Genomic DNA, 25351 nt, shown 5'->3' on the forward strand with positions numbered 1-25351 from the left:
AAGCATTATGTAAGACGATCATATTTAATCGTCTATGGGCAACTGTAGAGTTTAAATTATTTTACTTTTTTCCTGCGCTTCAAAACCCTTCTCATTGTGGGTTCTCTTACCAACGTAGGATGGAAGGGCAGGACGTGCACTTATTGCATGTGAAAATCTTGTCTTCAGGAATCAGATCAGTTGCCCAATGAAGTTACTGAAAAAGAAAGGATTGATTAGAGGGCGAAAGGAGATTTGATACATTTTAAAATCAACAGCAATATGTTGGTATCAGAGGGAGAAACTGTAACTTTGTAGAAAGTTCCACAAACATACGTGTTGTATGTTTAACTTATTTAGACAAAAGATAAGTGTTCCAAACACGAATATTATAACTAGCACAATGGTATCCATACACTTACAACTGCGTACGATCTGCACTGACCTCACTGAGAATACAAAATGTCTCACAGTATGACTTATTTTACGTCTTTGATACGTTCATATATAACTGGCAATATACCCATGATTTATGTCCTCTGAAAGTGTCAAGTGTTTCCCCGTCAACTTCGGTAACTTTCTTCCCGCATAGTGGCATAGTATCTTGACATAATCATTTGTAGTGTTTTTTTATATGTAAATGTATTATAATCAATAGCAATATCTATTTAACTAAGTGAAAATCTTATTTATCTTTCATAAGAAGTACATCAATATTACTCTTTCAAAATGTAAAAATGTAGCCATGTTTGTTGACAACCAAGATTAAATGTCCGAAACCTTTAATAATGTATTTGTCGACAGTTTTTAATAGGAAGACCTCGAACTGAAGGGTCGCAATGAGGGAAAAGATATGTTAGATTAGTCAAAATAGATTGTTTGGTAGCTGGATATTACAAATGAAAAACTGTTAAGATATGATTTACCCATCATAGATGATTGAGACTGTCCAAACGAACTGTATGGTTGACTCAGCGTATTAAGTGTCGTGCAGAAGCATTTAACAGACTTCTAAAAATGGGTTTGTTTTCTAAGAGTCCCAGCAAAACTCCTAAAGATCAGGTAAGTTGATGTAAACATCGTATGGCTTGGTTATCTTTTCTGTCAACTTGTGTTTGGTACGTAGGAGGGTCATGCAGTGGACTCTGACACCAGACGCCAAAGCAACTTGTGTTTGGTACACGGAAGAGTCATGCAATGAACTCTGACACCAGACCCCAAAGTATTACTTGCGCCCAGATGACAGTCATCTCACAGGACAATGGGTAAAGATAGCAATCTAGGTTAATGCTAACCCGAGCATAACCATATAACAACCACAATCTGGTCCTTTTCCTAAGGTGAAGATGAACATAGACTTGAGTGCTGTCTACACATTGTCATGTGGGCCGCCTGTCTTGTGTGGCGACTGTGTTCAGAAGCGCCAACACGGTTGTTTCGGTGCGGCTTTATTTGTTATAGGCATGCTTGAGGTTGCGTAATAAAAACTTTCTAAAGCAAGGACCACGTTAGTGTTTATCTTATGAATATTTTTTTGAAGTTTATTTTCGCTTGACATAGCTATAGTCATGGACAATGAAAAATGTTGTGTAGTTTATAAAGGATACAATAACTTTTGAGCAAATACAGAACGATATTAACTAAAGATTGTAGTAGTGAGGGTTATGTACATCATGGGAAAATACAGGGTTCAGTATTGTAAAATTAGTTGATACACTGATGATAAATTAACAGTTCCAATGAAAATCTCTGTAGAATTACATTGTCAGGCACTGTTTTTCCGATTCGATTTTTTTTTGTGTGTGGTTTTCACGATTCTGACCATTATTTCCACTAGATTACTACCTTTTAGTGGAAAGCAATGATTTGCAATAGAAATGAAGGTCAAAATCGTTCAAAAGACATCAAAAACCATTGGAAAATTCCTTTCAGCCAAACCAAACATAACCTAACCTGACAAAATTCGGTAGATAACTAAAACAGGAATAATACCATAATGTTGCCTAATTATCCTAGCTTCCTGAGTTGCAGGAATATTCTAATTAAGATATATCACTCACAACCAAGGCTGAACATTGTGCAAATTCCAGTGATGTTCACAAACAGATAACTGAGCTGCAATGTGATCTGCATGAGCAGATCACTGTAACTGTTTTACCTCTGTATCAAAACTAGCTCTGAGAAATGGCATCTCATGATTTATCTTCTTTATACAGTTGATCTTGATTACTGAAATACTTGCAGAGGACTGACCTATCGTCTTATTGGTTTATCAGGGAAATTATGGGATTGATTCATGTAGAAATAAGTAATACGCTTGTTAAAAATCTGTGAACCTATGAAAACCCACATAATATTGTAGACAGTATTTCTCATACTTGGTATATTAGTTGAAATATATCAGTCACACTAAAGAAATTGCACTTTTTTTTACCTCCTTCCTAAACATCTTTTTCTTCTCCCTAAAATTTAATGATACGCTCTCACCCCAACTCTCATTTGACCTCTTTTTCACCTCTTGCACCTTTTTGACCTCCTGCCTCTTTCTTTTATACATCTCCCACTCATTTGCATTATTTCCCCTGCAAAAATCGTCCAAACGCCTCTCTCTTCTCTTTCACTAATAATCTTCCTTCTTCATCCCACCACTCACTACCCTTTCTAATCAACCCACCTCCCACGCTTCTCATGCCACAAGCATCTTATTATACTTTATCGCTGTCTCTCGTGTTAGTAAGGTAGCACAAAGAAACACACGAAAGAATGGCCTGACCCACCCACATACACGTCCACACACTCACATATACATACCTAAACATCTCAAGGTATACATATATATATACACACAGACATATACATATATACACATGTACATAATTCATACTGTCTGCTCTTGTTCATTCCCGTTGCCACCCCGCCACACATGAAATGACAACCCCCTGCCCCCACATATGCGCGAGGTAGCACTAGGAAAAAACAACAAAGGCCACATTCATTAACTGAAACCACATCTCCCTTTCCACATCCAGGCCCTACAAAACTTTCCAAGATTTATCCCAGATGCTTCACATGCCCTGGTTCAATCCATTGACAGAACGTCGACCCCGGTATACCACATCGTTCCAATGCACTCTATTCCTTGCACGCCTTTCACCCTCCTGCATGTTCAGGCCCCGATCACTCAAAATCTTTTTCGCTCCATCTTTCCACCTCCAATTTGGTCTCCCACTTCTCGTTCCTTCCACCTCTGACACATATATCCTCTTTGTCAATCTTTCCTTACTCATTCTATCTATGTGACCAAACCATTTCAAAACACCCTCTTCTGCTCTCTCAACCACACTTTTTTTATTACCACACATCTCTCTTACCCTTTCATTACTTACTCGATCAAACCACCTCACACCACATATTGTCTTCAAACATCTCATTTCAAGCACATCCACCCTCCTCTGCACAACTTTATGTATAGCCCACACTTCACAACCATATAACATTGATGGAACCACTATTCCTTCAAACTCACCCATTTTTTCTTTCCGAGATACCATTCTCGCCTTCCACACATTTTTCAACGCTCCCAGAACTTTTGCATCCTCCCGCACCCTATGACTCACTTCCACATCCATGATTCCATCCGCTACCAAATCCACTCCCAGATATCTAAAACACTTCACTTCCTCCAGTTTTTCTCCATTCAAACGTACCTCCCAATTGACTTGTCCTTCAACCCTACTGTACCTAATAACCTTGCTAATATTCACATTTACTCTCAGCTTTCTTCTTTCACACACTTTACCAAACTCAGTCACCAGTTTCTGCAGTTTCTTACCCGAATCAGGCACTAGCGCTGAATCATCAGCGAACAACAACTGACTCACTTCCCAAGCTCTCTCATCCACAGCAGACTGCATACTTGCCCTCTCTCCAAAACTCTTGCATTCACTTCCCTAACAAACCCATCCATAAACAAATTAAACAACCATGGAGGCCTGACACACCCCTGCCGCAAACCAACATTCACTGAGAACCAATCACTTTCCTCTCTTCCTACTCGTACACATGCCTTACATATTCGATAAAAACTTTTCACTGCTTCTAACAACTTGCCTCCCACACAATGTATTGTTAATACCTTCCACAGAGCTTATCTATCAACTCTATCATATACCTTCTCCAGATCCATAAATGCTACATACAAATCCATTTCCTTTTCTAAGTATTTCTCAGTTACATTTTTCAAAGCAAACACATGATCCACACATCCTCTACCACTTCTGAAACCACACTGCTCTTCCCCCATCTAATACTCTGTACATGCCTTCACCCTCTCAATCAATACCCTCCCATATAATTTCCCAGGAATACTCAACAAACTTATACCTCTTTAATTTGAGCACTCACCTATATCCCCTTTGCCTTTGTACAATGGCACTATGCAAGCATGCCGCCAACGCTCAGGCACCTCACCATGAGTCTTACATACATTAAATAACCTCACCAACCAGTCAACAACACAATCACCCCCTTTTTTAATAAATTCCACTGCAATACCATCCAAACCCACTGCCTTGCCAGCTTTCATCTTCCACAAAGGTTTTATTACCTCTTCTCTGTTTACCAAATCATTCTCCCTAACCCTCTCACTTTGCACACCAAAACACCCTATATCTGCCACTCTATCACCAAACACATTCAACAAACCTTCAAAATACTCACTCCATCTCCTTCTCACATCACCACTACTTGTTATCACATCCCCATTAGCCATCTTCACCGATGTTGCCATTTGTTCCCTTCTCACGCACTTTATTTACCTTCTTCCAAAACATCTTTTAATTCTCCTTAAAATTTAATGATACTCTCTCACCCCAGCTCTCATTTGCCCTCTTTTTCACCTCTTGCACCTTTCTCTTGACCTCCTGCCTCTTTCTTTTATACATCTCCCAGTCATTTGCACTATTTCCCCACAAAAATCATCCAAACGCCTCTCTCTTCTCTTTCACTAATAATCTTACTTCTTCATCCCACCACTCACTACCCTTTCTAATCTACCCACCTCCTATGCTTCTCATGCCACAAGCATCTTTTGCACAAGCCATCGCTGCTTCCCTAAATACATCCCATCCCTCCTCCTCTCCCCTTACGTCCTTTGTTCTCACCTTTTTCCATTCTGTACTCAATCTCTCTTGGTACTTCCTCACACAAGTCTCCTTCCCAAGCTCACTTACTCTCACCACTCTCTTCACCCCAACATTCTCTCTTCTTTTCTGAAAACCTCTACAAATCTTCACCTTCACCTCCACAAGATAATGATCAGACATCCCTACAGTTGCACCTCTCAGCGCATTGATATCCAAAAGTCTCTCTTTTGTGCGACTATCAATTAAAACGTAACCCAATAATGCTCTCTAGCCATCTCTCTAGCCTACTTACATACATATACTTATGTATATCTCTCTTTTTAAACCAGGTATTCCCAATCACCAGTCCTTTTTCAGCGCACAAATCTACAAGCTCTTCACCATTTCCATTTACAACACTGAACACCCCATGTACACCAGTTATTCCCTCAATTGCCACATTACTCCCCTTTGCATTCAAATCACCCATCACTATAACCTGGTCTCGTGCATCAAAACTACTAATACACTCACTCAGCTGCTCCCAGAACACTTGCCTCTCATGATCTTTCTTCTCATACCCAGGTGCATATGCAACAATAATCACCCATCTTTCTCCATCCACTTTCAGTTTTACTCATATCAATCTAGAGTTTACTTTCTTACATTCTATCACATACTCCCACCACTCCTGTTTCAGGAGTATTGCTACTCCTTCCCTTGCTCTTGTCCTCTCACCAACCCCAGACTTTACTCTCACTGTTCCCCTTTACCCTTGAGCTCCGTTTCACTCAGAGCCAGAGCATCCAGGTTCCTTTCCTCAAAGATACTACCTATCTCTCTCTCTCTCTCTCTCTCTCTCTCTCTCTCTCTCTCTCTCTCTCTCTCTCTCTCTCTCTCTCTCTCTCTCTATGTATATATGTATGTATATGTGTGTGTGTTGACGTGTATGTATATACATTTGTATGTGGGTGGGTTGGGCCATTCTTTTGTCTGTTTCTTTGTGCTACCTCACCAATGCTGGAGACAACGAGAGAGTATGATAAATGAATAAATAAAATATATATATATATATATATATATATATATATATATATATATATATATATATATATATATATATATATTCAAACTTTCAAACTATTCGCCATTTCCCGCGTTAGCAAGGTAGCGTTAAGAACAGAAGACTGGGCCTCTGAGGGAATATCCTCACCTGGCCCCCTTCTCTGTTCCTTCTTTTGGAAAATTAAAAAAAAAACAAGAGGGGAGGATTTTTTTTTTTTTTTTTTATACTTTGTCGCTGTCTCCCGCGTTTGCGAGGTAGCGCAAGGAAACAGACAAAAGAAATGGCCCAACCCCCCCCCCCATACACATGTATATACATACGTCCACACACGCAAATATACATACCTACACAGCTTTCCATGGTTTACCCCAGACGCTTCACATGCCCTGATTCAATCCACTGACAGCACGTCAACCCCAGTATACCACATCGCTCCAATTCACTCTATTCCTTGCCCTCCTTTCACCCTCCTGCATGTTCAAGCCCCGATCACACAAAATCTTTTTCACTCCATCTTTCCACCTCCAATTTGGTCTCCCTCTTCTCCTTGCTCCCTCCACCTCCGACACATATATCCTCTTGGTCAATCTTTCCTCACTCATCCTCTCCATGTGCCCAAACCACTTCAAAACACCCTCTTCTGCTCTCTCAACCATGCTCTTTTTATTTCCACACATCTCTCTTACCCTTACGTTACTCACTCGATCAAACCACCTCACACCACACATTGTCCTCAAACATCTCATTTCCAGCACATCCATCCTCCTGCGCACAACTCTATCCATAGCCCACGCCTCGCAACCATACAACATTGTTGGAACCACTATTCCTTCAAACATACCCATTTTTGCTTTCCGAGATAATGTTCTCGACTTCCACACATTCTTCAAGGCCCCCCAGAATTTTCGCCCCCTCCCCCACCCTATGATCCACTTCCGCTTCCATGGTTCCATCCATTGCCAGATCCACTCCCAGATATCTAAAACACTTCACTTCCTCCAGTTTTTCTCCATTCAAACTCACCTCCCAATTGACTTGACCCTCAACCCTACTGTACCTAATAACCTTGCTCTTATTCACATTTACTCTTAACTTTCTTCTTCCACACACTTTACCAAACTCAGTCACCAGCTTCTGCAGTTTCTCACATGAATCAGCCACCAGCGCTGTATCATCAGCGAACAACAACTGACTCACTTCCCAAGCTCTCTCATCCCCAACAGACTTCATACTTGCCCCTCTTTCCAAAACTCTTGCATTTACCTCCCTAACAACCCCATCCATAAACAAATTAAACAACCATGGAGACATCACACACCCCTGCCGCAAACCTACATTCACTGGGGATAGGGGAGAAAGAATACTTCCCACGTATTCCCTGCGTGTCGTAGAAGGCGACTAAAAGGGGAGGGAGTGGGTGGCTGGAAATCCTCCCCTCTCGTTTTTTTTTAATTTTCCAAAAGAAGGAATAGAGAAGGGGGCCAGGTGAGGATTTTCCCTCTAAGGCCCAGTCCTCTGTTCTTAACGCTACCTCGCAAACGCGGGAAATGGCAAATAGTATGGAAAAAAAAAATATATATATATATATATATATATATATATATATATATATATATATATATATATATATATATATATTTTTTTTTTTTTTTTTTTTTTTTTTTTTTGCTGTCTCCCGCGTTTGCAAGGTAGCGCAAGGAAACAGACGAAAGAAATGGCCCAACCCACCCCAATACACATGTATATACATACATCCACACACGCAAATATACATACCTACACAGCTTTCCATGGTTTACCCCAGACGCTTCACATGCCTTGATTCAATCCACTGACAGCACGTCAACCCCGGTATACCACATCGCTCCAATTCACTCTATTCCTTGCCCTCCTTTCACCCTCCTGCATGTTCAGGCCCCGATCACACAAAATCTTTTTCACTCCATCTTTCCACCTCCAATTTGGTCTCCCTCTTCTCCTCGTTCCCTCCACCTCCGACACATATATCCTCTTGGTCACTCTTTCCTCACTCATTCTCTCCATGTGCCCAAACCATTTCAAAACACCCTTTTCTGCTCTCTCAACCACTCTCTTTTTATTTCCACACATCTCTCTTACCCTTACGTTACTTACTCGATCAAACCACCTCACACCCCACCACACATTGTCCTCAAACATCTCATTTCCAGCACATCCATCCTCCTGCGCACAACTCTATCCATAGCCCACGCCTCGCAACCATACAACATTGTTGGAACCACTATTCTTTCAAACATACCCATTTTTGCTTTCCGAGATAATGTTCTCGACTTCCACACATTCTTCAAGGCTCCCAGAATTTTCGCCCCCTCCCCCGCCCTATGATCCACTTCCGCTTCCATGGTTCCATCCGCTGCCAGATCCACTCCCAGATATCTAAAACACTTCACTTCCTCCAGTTTTTCTCCATTCAAACTCACCTCCCAATTGACTTGACCCTCATCCCTACTGTACCTAATAACCTTGCTCTTATTCACATTTACTCTTAACTTTCTTCTTCCACACACTTTACCAAACTCAGTCACCAGCTTCTGCAGTTTCTCATATGAATCAGCCACCAGCGCTGTATCATCAGCGAACAACAACTGACTCACTTCCCAAGCTCTCTCATCCCCAACAGACTTCATACTTGCCCCTCTTTCCAAAACTCTTGCATTCACCTCCCTAACAACCCCATCCATAAACAAATTAAACAACCATGGAGACATCACTCACCCCTGCCGCAAACCTACATTCACTGAGAACCAATCACTTTCCTCTCTTCCTACACGTACACATGCCTTACATCCTCGATAAAAACTTTTCACCGCTTCTAACAACTTGCCTCCCACACCATATATTCTTAATACCTTCCACAGAGCTTCTCTATCAACTCTATCATATGCCTTCTCCAGATCCATAAATGCTACATACAAATCCATTTGCTTTTCTAAGTATTTCTCACATACATTCTTCAAAGCAAACACCTGATCCACACATCCTCTACCACTTCTGAAACCACACTGCTCTTCCCCAATCTGATGCTCTGTACATGCCTTCACCCTTTCAATCAATACCCTCCCATATAATTTACCAGGAATACTCAACAAACTTATACCTCTGTAATTTGAGCACTCACTCTTATCCCCTTTGCCTTTGTACAATGGCACTATGCACGCATTCCGCCAATCCTCAGGCACCTCACCATGAGTCATACATACATTAAATAACCTTACCAACCAGTCAACAATACAGTCACCCCCTTTTTTAATAAATTCCACTGCAATACCATCCAAACCTGCTGCCTTGCCGGCTTTCATCTTCCGCAAAGCTTTTACTATCTCTTCTCTGTTTACCAAATCATTTTCCCTAACCTTCTCACTTTGCACACCACCTCGACCAAAACACCCTATATCTGCCACTCTATCATCAAACACATTCAACAAACCTTCAAAATACTCACTCCATCTCCTTCTCACATCACCACTACTTGTTATCACCTCCCCATTTGCGCCCTTCACTGAAGTTCCCATTTGCTCCCTTGTCTTACGCACTTTATTTACCTCCTTCCAGAACATCTTTTTATTCTCCCTAAAATTTAATGATACTCTCTCACCCCAACTCTCATTTGCCCTTTTTTTCACCTCTTGCACCTTTCTCTTGACCTCCTGTCTCTTCCTTTTATACATCTCCCACTCAATTGCATTTTTTCCCTGCAAAAATTGTCCAAATGCCTCTCTCTTCTCTTTCACTAATACTCTTACTTCTTCATCCCACCACTCACTATATATATATATATATATATATATATATATATATATATATATATGCAAGAGTTTTGGAAAGAGGGGCAAGTATGCAGTCTGTTGGCGATGAGAGAGCTTGGGAAGTGTCAGTTGTTGTTCGCTGATGATACAGCGCTGGTGGCTGATTCATGTGAGAAACTGCAGAAGCTGGTGACTGAGTTTGGCAAAGTGTGTGAAAGAAGAAAGTTAAGAGTAAATGTGAATAAGAGCAAGGTTATTAGGTACAGTAGGGTTGAGGGTCAAGTCAATTGGGAGGCAAGTTTGAATGGAGAAAAACTGGAGGAAGTAAAGTGTTTTAGATATCTGGGAGTGGATCTGGCAGCGGATGGAACCATGGAAGCAGAAGTGAATCATAGGGTGGGGGAGGGGGCGAAAATCCTGGGAGCCTTGAAGAATGTTTGGAAGTCGAGAACATTATCTCTGAAAGCAAAAATGGGTATGTTTGAAGGAATAGTGGTTCCAACAATGTTGTATGGTTGCGAGGCGTGGGCTATGGATAGAGTTGTGCGCAGGAGGGTCGATGTGCTGGAAATGAGATGTTTGAGTACAGTGAGGTGGTTTGATTGAGTAAGTAATGTAAGGGTAAGAGAGATGTGTGGAAATAAAAAGAGCATGGTTGAGAGAGCAGAAGAGGGTGTTTTGAAATGGTTTGGGCACATGGAGAGAATGAGTGAGGAAAGATTGACCAAGAGGATATATGTGTCAGAGGTGGAGGGAATGAGGAGAAGTGGGAGACCAAATTGGAGGTGGAAAGATGGAGTGAAAAAGATTTTGAGTGATCAGGTCCTGAACATGCAGGAGGGTGAAAGGCGGGCAAGGAATAGAGCGAATTGGATCGATGTGATATACCAGGGTCGACGTGCTGTCATTGGATTGAATCAGGGCATGTGAAGCGTCTGGGGTAAACCATGGAAAGTTGTGTGAGGCCTGGATGTGGAAAGGGAGCTGTGGTTCCGGGCATTATTACATGACACCTAGAGACTGAGTGTGAACGAATGGGGCCTTTGTTGTCTTTTACTAGCGCTACCTCGCACACATAAGGGGGGAGGGGGATGTTATTCCATGTCTGGCGAGGTGAATAAATAAAGGCAGACAGTATGAATTATGTACATGTGTATATATGTATATGTCTGTGTGTGTATATATATGTGTACATTGAGATGTATTGGTATGTATATTTGCGTTGGTGGATGTGTATGTATATACATTTGTATGGGGGTGGGTTGGGCCATTTCTTTCGTCTGTTTCCTTGCGCTACCTTGTAAACGCGGGGGACAGCGACAAAGCAAAAGTTTTGGAAAGAGGGGCAAGTATGAAGTCTGTTGTGGATGAGAGAGCTTGGGAAGTGAGTCAGTTGTTGTTCGCTGATGATACAGCGCTGGTGGCTAATTCATGTGAGAAACTGCAGAAGCTGGTGACTGAGTATAGTAAAGTGTGTGAAAGAAGAAAGTTAAGAGTAAATGTGAATAAGAGCAAGGTTATTAGGTACAGTCGGGTTGAGGGTCAAGTCAATTGGGAGGTAAGTTTGAATGGAGAAAAACTGGAGGAAGTAAAGTGTTTTAGATATCTGGGAGTGGATCTGGCAGCGGATGGAACCATGGAAGCGGAAGTGAATCATAGGGTGGGGGAGGGGGCGAAAATCCTGGGAGCCTTGAAGAATGTGTGGAAGTCGAGAACATTATCTCTGAAAGCAAAAATGGGTATGTTTGAAGGAATAGTGGTTCCAACAATGTTGTATGGTTGCGAGGCGTGGGCTATGGATAGAGTTGTGCACAGGAGGATGGATGTGCTGGAAATGAGATGTTTGAGGACAATGTGTGGTGTGAGGTGGTTTGATCGAGTAAGTAATGTAAGGGTAAGAGAGATGTGTGGAAATAAAAAGAGCATGGTTGAGAGAGCAGAAGAGGGTGTTTTGAAATGGTTTGGGCACATGGAGAGAATGAGTGAGGAAAGATTGACCAAGAGGATATATGTGTCAGAGGTGGAGGGAACGAGGAGAAGTGGGAGACCAAATTGGAGGTGGAAAGATGGAGTGAAAAAGATTTTGTGTGATTGGGGCCTGAACATGCAGGAGGGTGAAAGGAGGGCAAGGAATAGAGTGAATTGGATCGATGTGGTATACCGGGGTTGACGTGCTGTCAGTGGATTGAATCAGGGCATGTGAAGCTTCTGGGGTAAACCATTGAAAGTTGTGTGGGGCCTGGATGTGGAAAGGGAGCTGTGGTTTCAGGCATTATTGCGTGACAGCTGGAGACTGAGTGTGAACGAATGGGGCCTTTGTTGTCTTTTCATAGTGCTACCTCGCACACATGAGGGGGGAGGGGGATGGTATTCCTTGGGTGGTGAGATGGCGATGGGAATGAATAGGGGCAGACAATGTGAATTGTGTGCATGGGTATATATGTATGTGTCTGTGTGTGTGTATATATATGTGTACATTGAGATGTATATGTATGTATACTTGCGTGTGTGGGCATGTGTGTGTGTACATTGTGTATGGGGGTGGGTTGGGCCATTTCTTTAGTCTGTTTCCTTGCACTACCTCGCAAACGCGGGAGACAGCGACAAAGCAAAATATAATAAATATGTAAGATAAAATATATATATATATATATATATATATATATATATATATTTTTTTTTTTTTTTTTTTTTTTTTTTTTTCCAAACTATTCGCCATTTCCCGCGTTAGCGAGGTAGCGTTAAGAACAGGGAACTGGGCCACTGAGGGAATATCCTCACCTGGCCCCCTTCTCTGTTCCTTCTTTTGGAAAATTAAAAAAAAAAAAAAATTGAGAGGGGAGGATTTCCAGCCCCCCGCTCCCTCCCCTTTTAGTCGCCTTCTACGACACGCAGGGAATACGTGGGAAGTATTCTTTCTCCCCTATCCCCAGGGATAATAATAATAATAATAATAATAATAATGATAATAATAATGATAATAATATATACACGTGCATGTATTACCTGAAAAACTTGACATTACATCCTTTTCAAAACAGCAAAATGCATAATTACATCTACCTTAAACTAAGGTTTGACCCATCTGCAGTGATACAAATCACCAAAATTCTTTTCAATGAAGTTTCTGTAAAGAATGTCACAACACTCACAGAAGCAACCTTCTCAAAAGTTGCACATCCACACCCTTCCACTATTTCAACCATAAGCAATTTGCATATTCAGCAGTCAACATATTTTATCAATAATCTTCTTGGTCTAACTTTGTTAACTGATCTCCTCTAACTGCAATAATTCCAATCATCTGACTTTATGGCATGAAGATCTACAATCTAAATTCCAAAGTGAAACAAAAGTTATAGTTCTTTCATTAAAGATCTACATGCAATGCAATACGGATTAAACAAGTTTTGTGGTAAAGATAGAGCAGACACTAAAAACAAAAACAAAATTCTACCTAATTATGAGAAAATTTTCCATGCATGGCAATTTTTTTTTTTTTTAAATCCACTTTTTCAAGTCCAGTGTTCAGTTTAAAACAAATGACTTGGGAAAATCTAACTTATCTTTACCATGAGAGAATATACGTAAATACAAAATAACCCTTTATTATTCTTTCTTCCGATATACAATCACAAACCGTCCATACAACAAATATCAACAAACAATTAATTTCAAAAACTCAATTACATTTAGTCTGTTACCTAGAGGTTCAACAACTATGTAATTAGATGAATCTTGTGTAAGGCTGCAACATGAGCCTTGAGAGCATCCTTGCGATTGGTACGATTTGGGCAATAAGGACAATGAAACGGCTTTTGACCTGTGTGAACCAGCAAGTGCCGCTCAAGCTTCTGTTTCCAAGTAATGCCGCTAAACGAGTGGCCACATATACTACAGGACCTTGACAGGGCAATGGAATTTTTTTCTCCTGCAACACCTATTCCAAGGCCACCTGCACTCCCTCCATCTGGAGCATGACCTCCTGGTTCGTGACGCCGTCTATCCACTGCAAGAGGGGTTGTGTACGCTGAGTCTTGTCAGGATAAGTCAACCTGCAATGTAAACGCATACCACTCAGTCTCCCTCTAGCTCTATGCTTGCCTACAAGTATCTTCTTTATTTACTTATGATTGGTACAATCATAAGTATATGTATATATATATATATATATATATATATATATATATATATATATATATATATATATTTTTTTTTCCGCTGTCTCCCGCGTTTGCGAGGTAGCGCAAGGAAACAGACGAAAGAAATGGCCCAACCCACCCCCATACACATGTATATACATACGTCCACACATGCTAATATACATACCTACACAGCTTTCCATGGTTTACCCCAGACGCTTCACATGCCCTGATTCAATCCACTGACAGCAAGTCAACCCCGGTATACCACATCGATCCAATTCACTCTATTCCTTGCCCTCCTTTCACCCTCCTGCATGTTCAGGCCCCGATCACACAAAATCTTTTTCACTCCATCTTTCCACCTCCAGTTTGGTCTCCCTCTTCTCCTCGTTCCCTCCACATCCGACACATATATCCTCTTGGTCAATCTTTCCTCACTCATTCTCTCCATGTGCCCAAACCATTTCAAAACACCCTTTCTGCTCTCTCAACCACTCTCTTTTTATTTCCACACATCTCTCTTACCCTTACGTTACTTACTCGATCAAACCACCTCACACCACACATTGTCCTCAAACATCTCATTTCCAGCACATCCATCCTCCTGCGCACAACTCTATCCATAGCCCACGCCTCACAACCATACAACATTGTTGGAACCACTATTCCTTCAAACATACCCATTTTTGTTTTCCGAGATAATGTTCTCGACTTCCACACATTCCTCAAGGCTCCCAGGATTTTCGCCCCCTCCCTCACCTATGATCCACTTCCGCTTCCATGGTTCCATTCGCTGCCAGATCCACTCCCAGATATCTAAAACACTTGAGCACTCACTCTTATCCCCTTTGCCTTTGTACAATGGCCCTATGTACGCATTCCGCCAATCCTCAGGCACCTCACCATGAGTCATACATACATTAAATAACCTTACCAACCAGTCAACAATACAGTCACCCCCTTTTTTAATAAATTCCACTGCAATACCATCCAAACCTGCTGCCTTGCCGGCTTTCATCTTCCGCAAAGCTTTTACTATCTCTTCTCTGTTTACCAAATCATTTTCCCTAACCTTCTCACTTTGCACACCACCTCGACCAAAACACCCTATATCTGCCACTCTATCATCAAACACATTCAACAAACCTTCAAAATACTCACTCCATCTCCTTCTCACATCACCACTACTTGTTATCACCTCCCCATTTGCGCCCTTCACTGAAGTTCCCATTTGCTCCCTTGTCTTACGCACTTTATTTACCTCCTTCCAGAACATCTTTTTATTCTCCCTAAAATTTAATGATACTCTCTCACCCCAACTCTCATTTGCCCTTTTTTTCACCTCTTGCACCTTTCTCTTGACCTCCTGTCTCTTCCTTTTATACATCTCCCACTCAATTGCATTTTTTCCCTGCAAAAATTGTCCAAATGCCTCTCTCTTCTCTTTCACTAATACTCTTACTTCTTCATCCCACCACTCACTATATATATATATATATATATATATATATATATATATATATATATATATATATATGCAAGAGTTTTGGAAAGAGGGGCAAGTATGCAGTCTGTTGGCGATGAGAGAGCTTGGGAAGTGTCAGTTGTTGTTCGCTGATGATACAGCGCTGGTGGCTGATTCATGTGAGAAACTGCAGAAGCTGGTGACTGAGTTTGGCAAAGTGTGTGAAAGAAGAAAGTTAAGAGTAAATGTGAATAAGAGCAAGGTTATTAGGTACAGTAGGGTTGAGGGTCAAGTCACTTGGGAGGCAAGTTTGAATGGAGAAAAACTGGAGGAAGTAAAGTGTTTTAGATATCTGGGAGTGGATCTGGCAGCGGATGGAACCATGGAAGCAGAAGTGAATCATAGGGTGGGGGAGGGGGCGAAAATCCTGGGAGCCTTGAAGAATGTTTGGAAGTCGAGAACATTATCTCTGAAAGCAAAAATGGGTATGTTTGAAGGAATAGTGGTTCCAACAATGTTGTATGGTTGCGAGGCGTGGGCTATGGATAGAGTTGTGCGCAGGAGGGTCGATGTGCTGGAAATGAGATGTTTGAGTACAGTGAGGTGGTTTGATTGAGTAAGTAATGTAAGGGTAAGAGAGATGTGTGGAAATAAAAAGAGCATGGTTGAGAGAGCAGAAGAGGGTGTTTTGAAATGGTTTGGGCACATGGAGAGAATGAGTGAGGAAAGATTGACCAAGAGGATATATGTGTCAGAGGTGGAGGGAATGAGGAGAAGTGGGAGACCAAATTGGAGGTGGAAAGATGGAGTGAAAAAGATTTTGAGTGATCAGGTCCTGAACATGCAGGAGGGTGAAAGGCGGGCAAGGAATAGAGCGAATTGGATCGATGTGATATACCAGGGTCGACGTGCTGTCATTGGATTGAATCAGGGCATGTGAAGCGTCTGGGGTAAACCATGGAAAGTTGTGTGAGGCCTGGATGTGGAAAGGGAGCTGTGGTTCCGGGCATTATTACATGACACCTAGAGACTGAGTGTGAACGAATGGGGCCTTTGTTGTCTTTTACTAGCGCTACCTCGCACACATAAGGGGGGAGGGGGATGTTATTCCATGTCTGGCGAGGTGAATAAATAAAGGCAGACAGTATGAATTATGTACATGTGTATATATGTATATGTCTGTGTGTGTATATATATGTGTACATTGAGATGTATTGGTATGTATATTTGCGTTGGTGGATGTGTATGTATATACATTTGTATGGGGGTGGGTTGGGCCATTTTCTTTCGTCTGTTTCCTTGCGCTACCTTGTAAACGCGGGGGACAGCGACAAAGCAAAAGTTTTGGAAAGAGGGGCAAGTATGAAGTCTGTTGTGGATGAGAGAGCTTGGGAAGTGAGTCAGTTGTTGTTCGCTGATGATACAGCGCTGGTGGCTAATTCATGTGAGAAACTGCAGAAGCTGGTGACTGAGTATAGTAAAGTGTGTGAAAGAAGAAAGTTAAGAGTAAATGTGAATAAGAGCAAGGTTATTAGGTACAGTCGGGTTGAGGGTCAAGTCAATTGGGAGGTAAGTTTGAATGGAGAAAAACTGGAGGAAGTAAAGTGTTTTAGATATCTGGGAGTGGATCTGGCAGCGGATGGAACCATGGAAGCGGAAGTGAATCATAGGGTGGGGGAGGGGGCGAAAATCCTGGGAGCCTTGAAGAATGTGTGGAAGTCGAGAACATTATCTCTGAAAGCAAAAATGGGTATGTTTGAAGGAATAGTGGTTCCAACAATGTTGTATGGTTGCGAGGCGTGGGCTATGGATAGAGTTGTGCACAGGAGGATGGATGTGCTGGAAATGAGATGTTTGAGGACAATGTGTGGTGTGAGGTGGTTTGATCGAGTAAGTAATGTAAGGGTAAGAGAGATGTGTGGAAATAAAAAGAGCATGGTTGAGAGAGCAGAAGAGGGTGTTTTGAAATGGTTTGGGCACATGGAGAGAATGAGTGAGGAAAGATTGACCAAGAGGATATATGTGTCAGAGGTGGAGGGAACGAGGAGAAGTGGGAGACCAAATTGGAGGTGGAAAGATGGAGTGAAAAAGATTTTGTGTGATCGGGGCCTGAACATGCAGGAGGGTGAAAGGAGGGCAAGGAATAGAGTGAATTGGATCGATGTGGTATACCGGGGTTGACGTGCTGTCAGTGGATTGAATCAGGGCATGTGAAGCTTCTGGGGTAAACCATTGAAAGTTGTGTGGGGCCTGGATGTGGAAAGGGAGCTGTGGTTTCAGGCATTATTGCGTGACAGCTGGAGACTGAGTGTGAACGAATGGGGCCTTTGTTGTCTTTTCATAGTGCTACCTCGCACACATGAGGGGGGAGAGGGATGGTATTCCTTGGGTGGTGAGATGGCGATGGGAATGAATAGGGGCAGACAATGTGAATTGTGTGCATGGGTATATATGTATGTGTCTGTGTGTGTGTATATATATGTGTACATTGAGATGTATATGTATGTATACTTGCGTGTGTGGGCATGTGTGTGTGTACATTGTGTATGGGGGTGGGTTGGGCCATTTCTTTAGTCTGTTTCCTTGCACTACCTCGCAAACGCGGGAGACAGCGACAAAGCAAAATATAATAAATATGTAAGATAAAATATATATATATATATATATATATATATATATATATATATATATATATATATATATATATATATATATATATTTTTTTTTTTTTTTTTTTTTTTTTTTTCAAACTATTCGCCATTTCCCGCGTTAGCGAGGTAGCGTTAAGAACAGGGAACTGGGCCACTGAGGGAATATCCTCACCTGGCCCCCTTCTCTGTTCCTTCTTTTGGAAAATTAAAAAAAAAAAAGAAAAATTGAGAGGGGAGGATTTCCAGCCCCCCGCTCCCTCCCCTTTTAGTCGCCTTCTACGACACGCAGGGAATACGTGGGAAGTATTCTTTCTCCCCTATCCCCTGGGATAATAATAATAATAATAATAATAATAATGATAATAATAATGATAATAATATATACACGTGCATGTATTACCTGAAAAACTTGACATTACATCCTTTTCAAAACAGCAAAATGCATAATTACATCTACCTTAAACTAAGGTTTGACCCATCTGCAGTGATACAAATCACCAAAATTCTTTTCAATGAAGTTTCTGTAAAGAATGTCACAACACTCACAGAAGCAACCTTCTCAAAAGTTGCACATCCACACCCTTCCACTATTTCAACCATAAGCAATTTGCATATTCAGCAGTCAACATATTTTATCAATAATCTTCTTGGTCTAACTTTGTTAACTGATCTCCTCTAACTGCAATAATTCCAATCATCTGACTTTATGGCATGAAGATCTACAATCTAAATTCCAAAGTGAAACAAAAGTTATAGTTCTTTCATTAAAGATCTACATGCAATGCAATACGGATTAAACAAGTTTTGTGGTAAAGATAGAGCAGACACTAAAAACAAAAACAAAATTCTACCTAATTATGAGAAAATTTTCCATGCATGGCAATTTTTTTTTTTTTTTAAATCCACTTTTTCAAGTCCAGTGTTCAGTTTAAAACAAATGACTTGGGAAAATCTAACTTATCTTTACCATGAGAGAATATACGTAAATACAAAAAACCCTTTATTATTCTTTCTTCCGATATACAATCACAAACCGTCCATACAACAAATATCAACAAACAATTAATTTCAAAAACTCAATTACATTTAGTCTGTTACCTAGAGGTTCAACAACTATGTAATTAGATGAATCTTGTGTAAGGCTGCAACATGAGCCTTGAGAGCATCCTTGCGATTGGTACGATTTGGGCAATAAGGACAATGAAACGGCTTTTGACCTGTGTGAACCAGCAAGTGCCGCTCAAGCTTCTGTTTCCAAGTAATGCCGCTAAACGAGTGGCCACATATACTACAGGACCTTGACAGGGCAATGGAATTTTTTTCTCCTGCAACACCTATTCCAAGGCCACCTGCACTCCCTCCATCTGGAGCATGACCTCCTGGTTCGTGACGCCGTCTATCCACTGCAAGAGGGGTTGTGTACGCTGAGTCTTGTCAGGATAAGTCAACCTGCAATGTAAACGCATACCACTCAGTCTCCCTCTAGCTCTATGCTTGCCTACAAGTATCTTCTTTATTTACTTATGATTGGTACAATCATAAGTATATGTATATATATATATATATATATATATATATATATATATATATATATATATATTTTTTTTTCCGCTGTCTCCCGCGTTTGCGAGGTAGCGCAAGGAAACAGACGAAAGAAATGGCCCAACCCACCCCCATACACATGTATATACATACGTCCACACATGCTAATATACATACCTACACAGCTTTCCATGGTTTACCCCAGACGCTTCACATGCCCTGATTCAATCCACTGACAGCAAGTCAACCCCGGTATACCACATCGATCCAATTCACTCTATTCCTTGCCCTCCTTTCACCCTCCTGCATGTTCAGGCCCCGATCACACAAAATCTTTTTCACTCCATCTTTCCACCTCCAGTTTGGTCTCCCTCTTCTCCTCGTTCCCTCCACATCCGACACATATATCCTCTTGGTCAATCTTTCCTCACTCATTCTCTCCATGTGCCCAAACCATTTCAAAACACCCTCTTCTGCTCTCTCAACCACTCTCTTTTTATTTCCACACATCTCTCTTACCCTTACGTTACTTACTCGATCAAACCACCTCACACCACACATTGTCCTCAAACATCTCATTTCCAGCACATCCATCCTCCTGCGCACAACTCTATCCATAGCCCACGCCTCACAACCATACAACATTGTTGGAACCACTATTCCTCCAAACATACCCATTTTTGTTTTCCGAGATAATGTTCTCGACTTCCACACATTCCTCAAGGCTCCCAGGATTTTCGCCCCCTCCCTCACCATATGATCCACTTCCGCTTCCATGGTTCCATTCGCTGCCAGATCCACTCCCAGATATCTAAAACACGGGAATTGATAAGGGCAGCAATTATGAATTATATACATGTGTGTATGTGTATATGTCTTTGTATGTATATATATATGTATACATTGAAATGTAGAGGTATGTGTATGTGCGTGTGTGGACATGTATGTATATACATTTATATGGGAGTGGTTTTAGCCATTCTTTCATCTGTTTCTTTGTGCTACCTTGCTAATGCGGGAGACAGCGACAAAGTATAATAAAAAAAAAAGAAAATTTATATATTTTTGTATTTGGACGAGTTTTGCAGGGAAATAGTGCAAATGAATGGGAGATGTATAAAAGAAAGAGGCAGGAGGTCAAGAGAAAGGTGCAAGAGGTGAAAAACAGGGCAAATAAAAGTTGGGAGGAGAGAGTATCATTAAATTTTAGGGAGAATGAAAAGATGTTTTGGAAGAAGGTAAATAAAGTGAATAAGACAAGAGAACAAATGGGAACATCAGTGAAGGGGGCTAATGGGGAGATAGAGTGAGTATTTTCAAGGTTTGTTGAATGTGTTAGATGATAGAGTGGCAGATATAGGGTGTTTTGGTCGAGGTGGTGTTTAAAGTGAGAGGGTTAGGGAGAATGATTTGGTAAACAGAAAGAGGTAGTAAAAGCTTTGCAGAAGATGAAAGCTGGCAAGGCAGTGGGTTTGGATGGCATTGCTGTGGAATTTATTTTAAAAACGGGTGATTGTGTTGGTGACGGGTTGACAAGGTTATTTAATATATGTATGACTCATGGCGAGGTGCTTGAGGATTGGCGGAATGCAGGCGTAGTTCCATTGTACAATGGCACATGGAATAAAGGTGAGTGCTCAAATTACAGAGGTATAAGTTTGTTTAGTATTCCTGGGAAATTATATGGGAGGGTATTGATTGGGAGGGTGAAGGCATGTGCAGAGCATCAGATTGGGGAAAAGCAGTGTGGTTTCAAAAGTGGTAGTGGATGTGTGGATCAGGTGTTTGCTTTGAAGAATGTATGTGAGAAATACTTAGAAAAGCAAATGGATTTGTATGTAGCATTTATGGATCTGGAGAAGGCATATGATAAAGTTGATAGAGATGCTCTGTGGAAGGTATTAAGATTATATGGTGTGGGAGGCAAGTTGTTAGAAGCAGTGAAAAGTTTTTATCGAGGATGTAAGGCATGTGTATGAGTAGGAAGAGAGGAAAGTGATTGGTTCTCAGTGAATGTCAGTTTGCAGCAGGGGTGCATGATGTCTCCATGGTTGTTTAATTTGTTTATGGATGGGGTTGTTAGGGAGGTGAATGCAAGAGTTTTGGAGAGAGAGGCAAGTATGCAGTCTTTTGTAGATGAGAGAGCTTGGGAAGTGAGTCATTTGTTGTTCGCTGTTGATACAGCACTGGTGACTGATTCATGTGAGAAACTGCAGAAACTGGTGACTGAGTTTGGTAAAATGTGTAAAAGAAGAAAGCTGAGAGTAAATGTGAATAAAAGCAAGGTTAAAGGTACAGTAGGGTTGAGGGACAAGTCAATTGGGAGGTAAGTTTGAATGGAGAAAAACTGGGGGAAGTGAAGTGTTTTAGATGTTTGGGAGTGGATTTGGCAGCGAATGGAACCATGGAAGTGGAAGTGAATCACAGGATGGAGAGGGGGCGAAAGTTCTGGGAGCATTGAAAAATGTGTGGAAGGCGATAACATTATCTCAGAAAGCAAAAATGGGCATGTTTGAAAAGAATAGTGGTTCCAACAATGTTATATGGTTGCGAGGCATGGGCTATAGATAGAGTTGTGCAGAGGAGGGTGGATGTGCTGGAAATGAGATGTTTAAGGACAATATGTGGTGTGAGGTGGTTTGATCGAGAAAGTAATGAAAAGGTAAGAGAGATGTGTGGTAATAAATAGTGTGGTTGAGAGAGCAGAAGAGTGTTTTGAAATGGTTTGGTCACATGGAGAGAATGAGTGAGGAAAGATTGACAAAGAGGATATATGGGTCAGAGGTGGAGGGAACAAGGAGAAGTGGGAGACCAGATTTGAGGTGGAAAGATGGAGTGAAAAAGATTTTGAGTGATCAGGGCCTGAACATACAGGAGGGTGAAAGGCATGCAAGGAGTAGAGTGAATTTGAACGATGTGGTATACCGGGGTCAGCGTGCTGTCAGTGGATTGTATCAGGGCATGTGAAGCATCTGGGGTAAACCATTGAAAGTTTTGTGGGGCCTGGATGTGGAAAGGGAGCTGTGGTTTCGGTGCATTATACATGACAGCTAGAGACTGAGTGTGAACGAATGTGGCCTTTGTTGTCTTTTTCTAGTGCTACCTCACACACATGAGGGGGGAGGGGGTTGTCATTTTATGTGTGGCAGGGTGTTGATGGGAATGAATAAAGGCAGCAAAGTATGAATTATGTACAAGTTTATATATATATATATATATATATATATATATATATATATATATATATATATATATATGTCTGTGTATGTATAAATATGTATACGTTGAAATATATAGGTATGTATATGTGCGTGTGTGGACATGTATGTATATACATGTGTATGTGGGTGGGTCAGGCCACTCTTTCATATATTTCCTTGCGCTGCCTCGCTAACGCGGGAGACAGCGACAAAGTATAATAAATAATAATTATATACATATATTGAATTTATTATACTTGATTGCTGTTTCACTTGTCAGCAAGGTAGTACCAGGAAACAGACAAAGAAGGACCCATCCACTCATATGCACATATATATATATATATATATATATATATATATATATATATATATATATAGAAGCAGTGAAAAGCAGTTAGAAGCAGTGAAAAGTTTTTATCGAGGATGTAAGGCATGTGTACGTGTAGGAAGAGAGGAAAGTGATTGGTTCTCAGTGATTGTAGGTTTGCGGCAGGGGTGTGTGATGTCTCCATGGTTGTTTAATTTGTTTATGGATGGGGTTGTTAGGGAGGTAAATGCAAGAGTTTTGGAAAGAGGGGCAAGTATGAAGTCTGTTGGGGATGAGAGAGCTTGGAAAGTGAGTCAGTTGTTGTTCGCTGATGATACAGCGCTGGTGGCTGATTCTTGTGAGAAACTGCAGAAGCTGGTGACTGAGTTTGGTAAAGTGTGTGGAAGAAGAAAGTTAAAAGTAAATGTGAATAAGAGCAAGGTTATTAGGTACAGTAGGGTTGAGGGTCAAGTCAATTGGGAGGTGAGTTTGAATGGAGAAAAACTGGAGGAAGTGAAGTGTTTTAGATATCTGGGAGTGGATCTGGCAGCGGATGGAACCATGGAAGCAGAAGTGGATCATAGGGTGGGGGAGGGGGCGAAAATTCTGGGGGCCTTGAAGAATGTGTGGAAGTCGAGAACATTATCTCAGAAAGCAAAAATGGGTATGTTTGAAGGAATAGTGGTTCCAACAATGTTGTATGGTTGCGAGGCGTGGGCTATGGATAGAGTTGTGCGCAGGAGGATGGATGTGCTGGAAATGAGATGTTTGAGGACAATGTGTGGTGTGAGGTGGTTTGATCGAGTGAGTAACGTAAGGGTAAGAGAGATGTGTGGAAATAAAAAGAGCATGGTTGAGAGAGCAGAAGAGGGTGTTTTGAAGTGGTTTGGGCACATGGAGAGAATGAGTGAGGAAAGATTGACCAAGAGGATATATGTGTCGGAGGTGGAGGGAACGAGGAGAAGAGGGAGACCAAATTGGAGGTGGAAAGATGGAGTGAAAAAGATTTTGTGTGATCGGGGCCTGAACATGCAGGAGGGTGAAAGGAGGTTAAGGAATAGAGTGAATTGGAGCGATGTGGTATACCGGGGTTGACGTGCTGTCAGTGCATTGAATCAAGGCATGTGAAGCGTCTGGGGTAAACCATGGAAAGCTGTGTAGGTATGTATATTTGCGTGTGTGGACGTATGTATATACATGTGTATGGGGGGGGGCCATTTCTTTCGTCTGTTTCCTTGCGCTACCTCGCAAACGCGGGAGACAGCGACATAGTATAATAAAAATAATAATAAATAAATAATATATATATATATATATATATATATATATATATATATATATATTTTTTTTTTTTTTTTTTTTTTTTTTTCTCCAAACTATTCGCCATTTCCCGCGTTAGCAAGGTAGCGTTAAGAACAGAGGACTGGGCCTCTGAGGGAAAATCCTCACCTGGCCCCCTTCTCTCTTCCTTCTTTTGGAAAAAAAAAAAAGAAAAAAAAAGAAAAAAAAGAAGGGGAGGATTTCCAGCCCCCCCGCTCCCTCCCCTTTTAGTCGCCTTCTACGACACGCAGGGAATACGTGGGAAGTATTCTTTCTCCCCAATCCCCAGGGGATATATATATATATATATATATATATATATATATATATATATATATATATATATATATATATATATATATATATATATATACCGGAGTTGACGTGCTGTTAGTGGATTGAATCAGGGCATGTGAAGCGTCTGGGGTAAACCATGGAAAGCTGTGTAGGTATGTATATTTGCGTGTGTGGACGTATGTATATACATGTGTATGGGGGGTGGGTTGGGCCATTTCTTTCGTCTGTTTCCTTGCGCTACCTCGCAAACGCGGGAGACAGCGACAAAGCAAAATATATATATATATGTATATATATACTTACATATATATATATATACTTGCCCCTCTTTCCAAAACTCTTGCATTCACCTCCCTAACAACCCCATCCATAAACAAATTAAACAACCATGGAGACATCACACACCCCTGGTTTGCAGCAGGGGTGTGTGAGGTCTCCATGGTTGTTTAATTTGTTTATGGATGGGGT

The 25351-nt window shown here is 41.2% G+C and overlaps 1 protein-coding gene across 1 annotated transcript in view; it reads left to right on the forward strand.

Moving 5' to 3' along the window:
- The first annotated feature begins 723 nt into the window (after nucleotides 1-723).
- Vps24 (vacuolar protein sorting 24) overlaps nucleotides 724-25351 on the forward strand; it is a 46825-nt gene continuing 22197 nt past the window's right edge. The window contains exon 1 of the mRNA XM_071663420.1: nucleotides 724-1041. Coding sequence (XP_071519521.1) covers nucleotides 997-1041 — 45 coding nt within the window. The 5' untranslated portion in view covers nucleotides 724-996. The remainder of the gene's footprint in view (nucleotides 1042-25351) is intronic.

This window comes from Panulirus ornatus, chromosome 7 (genome assembly GCF_036320965.1).
Source record: "Panulirus ornatus isolate Po-2019 chromosome 7, ASM3632096v1, whole genome shotgun sequence".
NCBI classification, from domain to species: domain Eukaryota; kingdom Metazoa; phylum Arthropoda; class Malacostraca; order Decapoda; family Palinuridae; genus Panulirus; species Panulirus ornatus.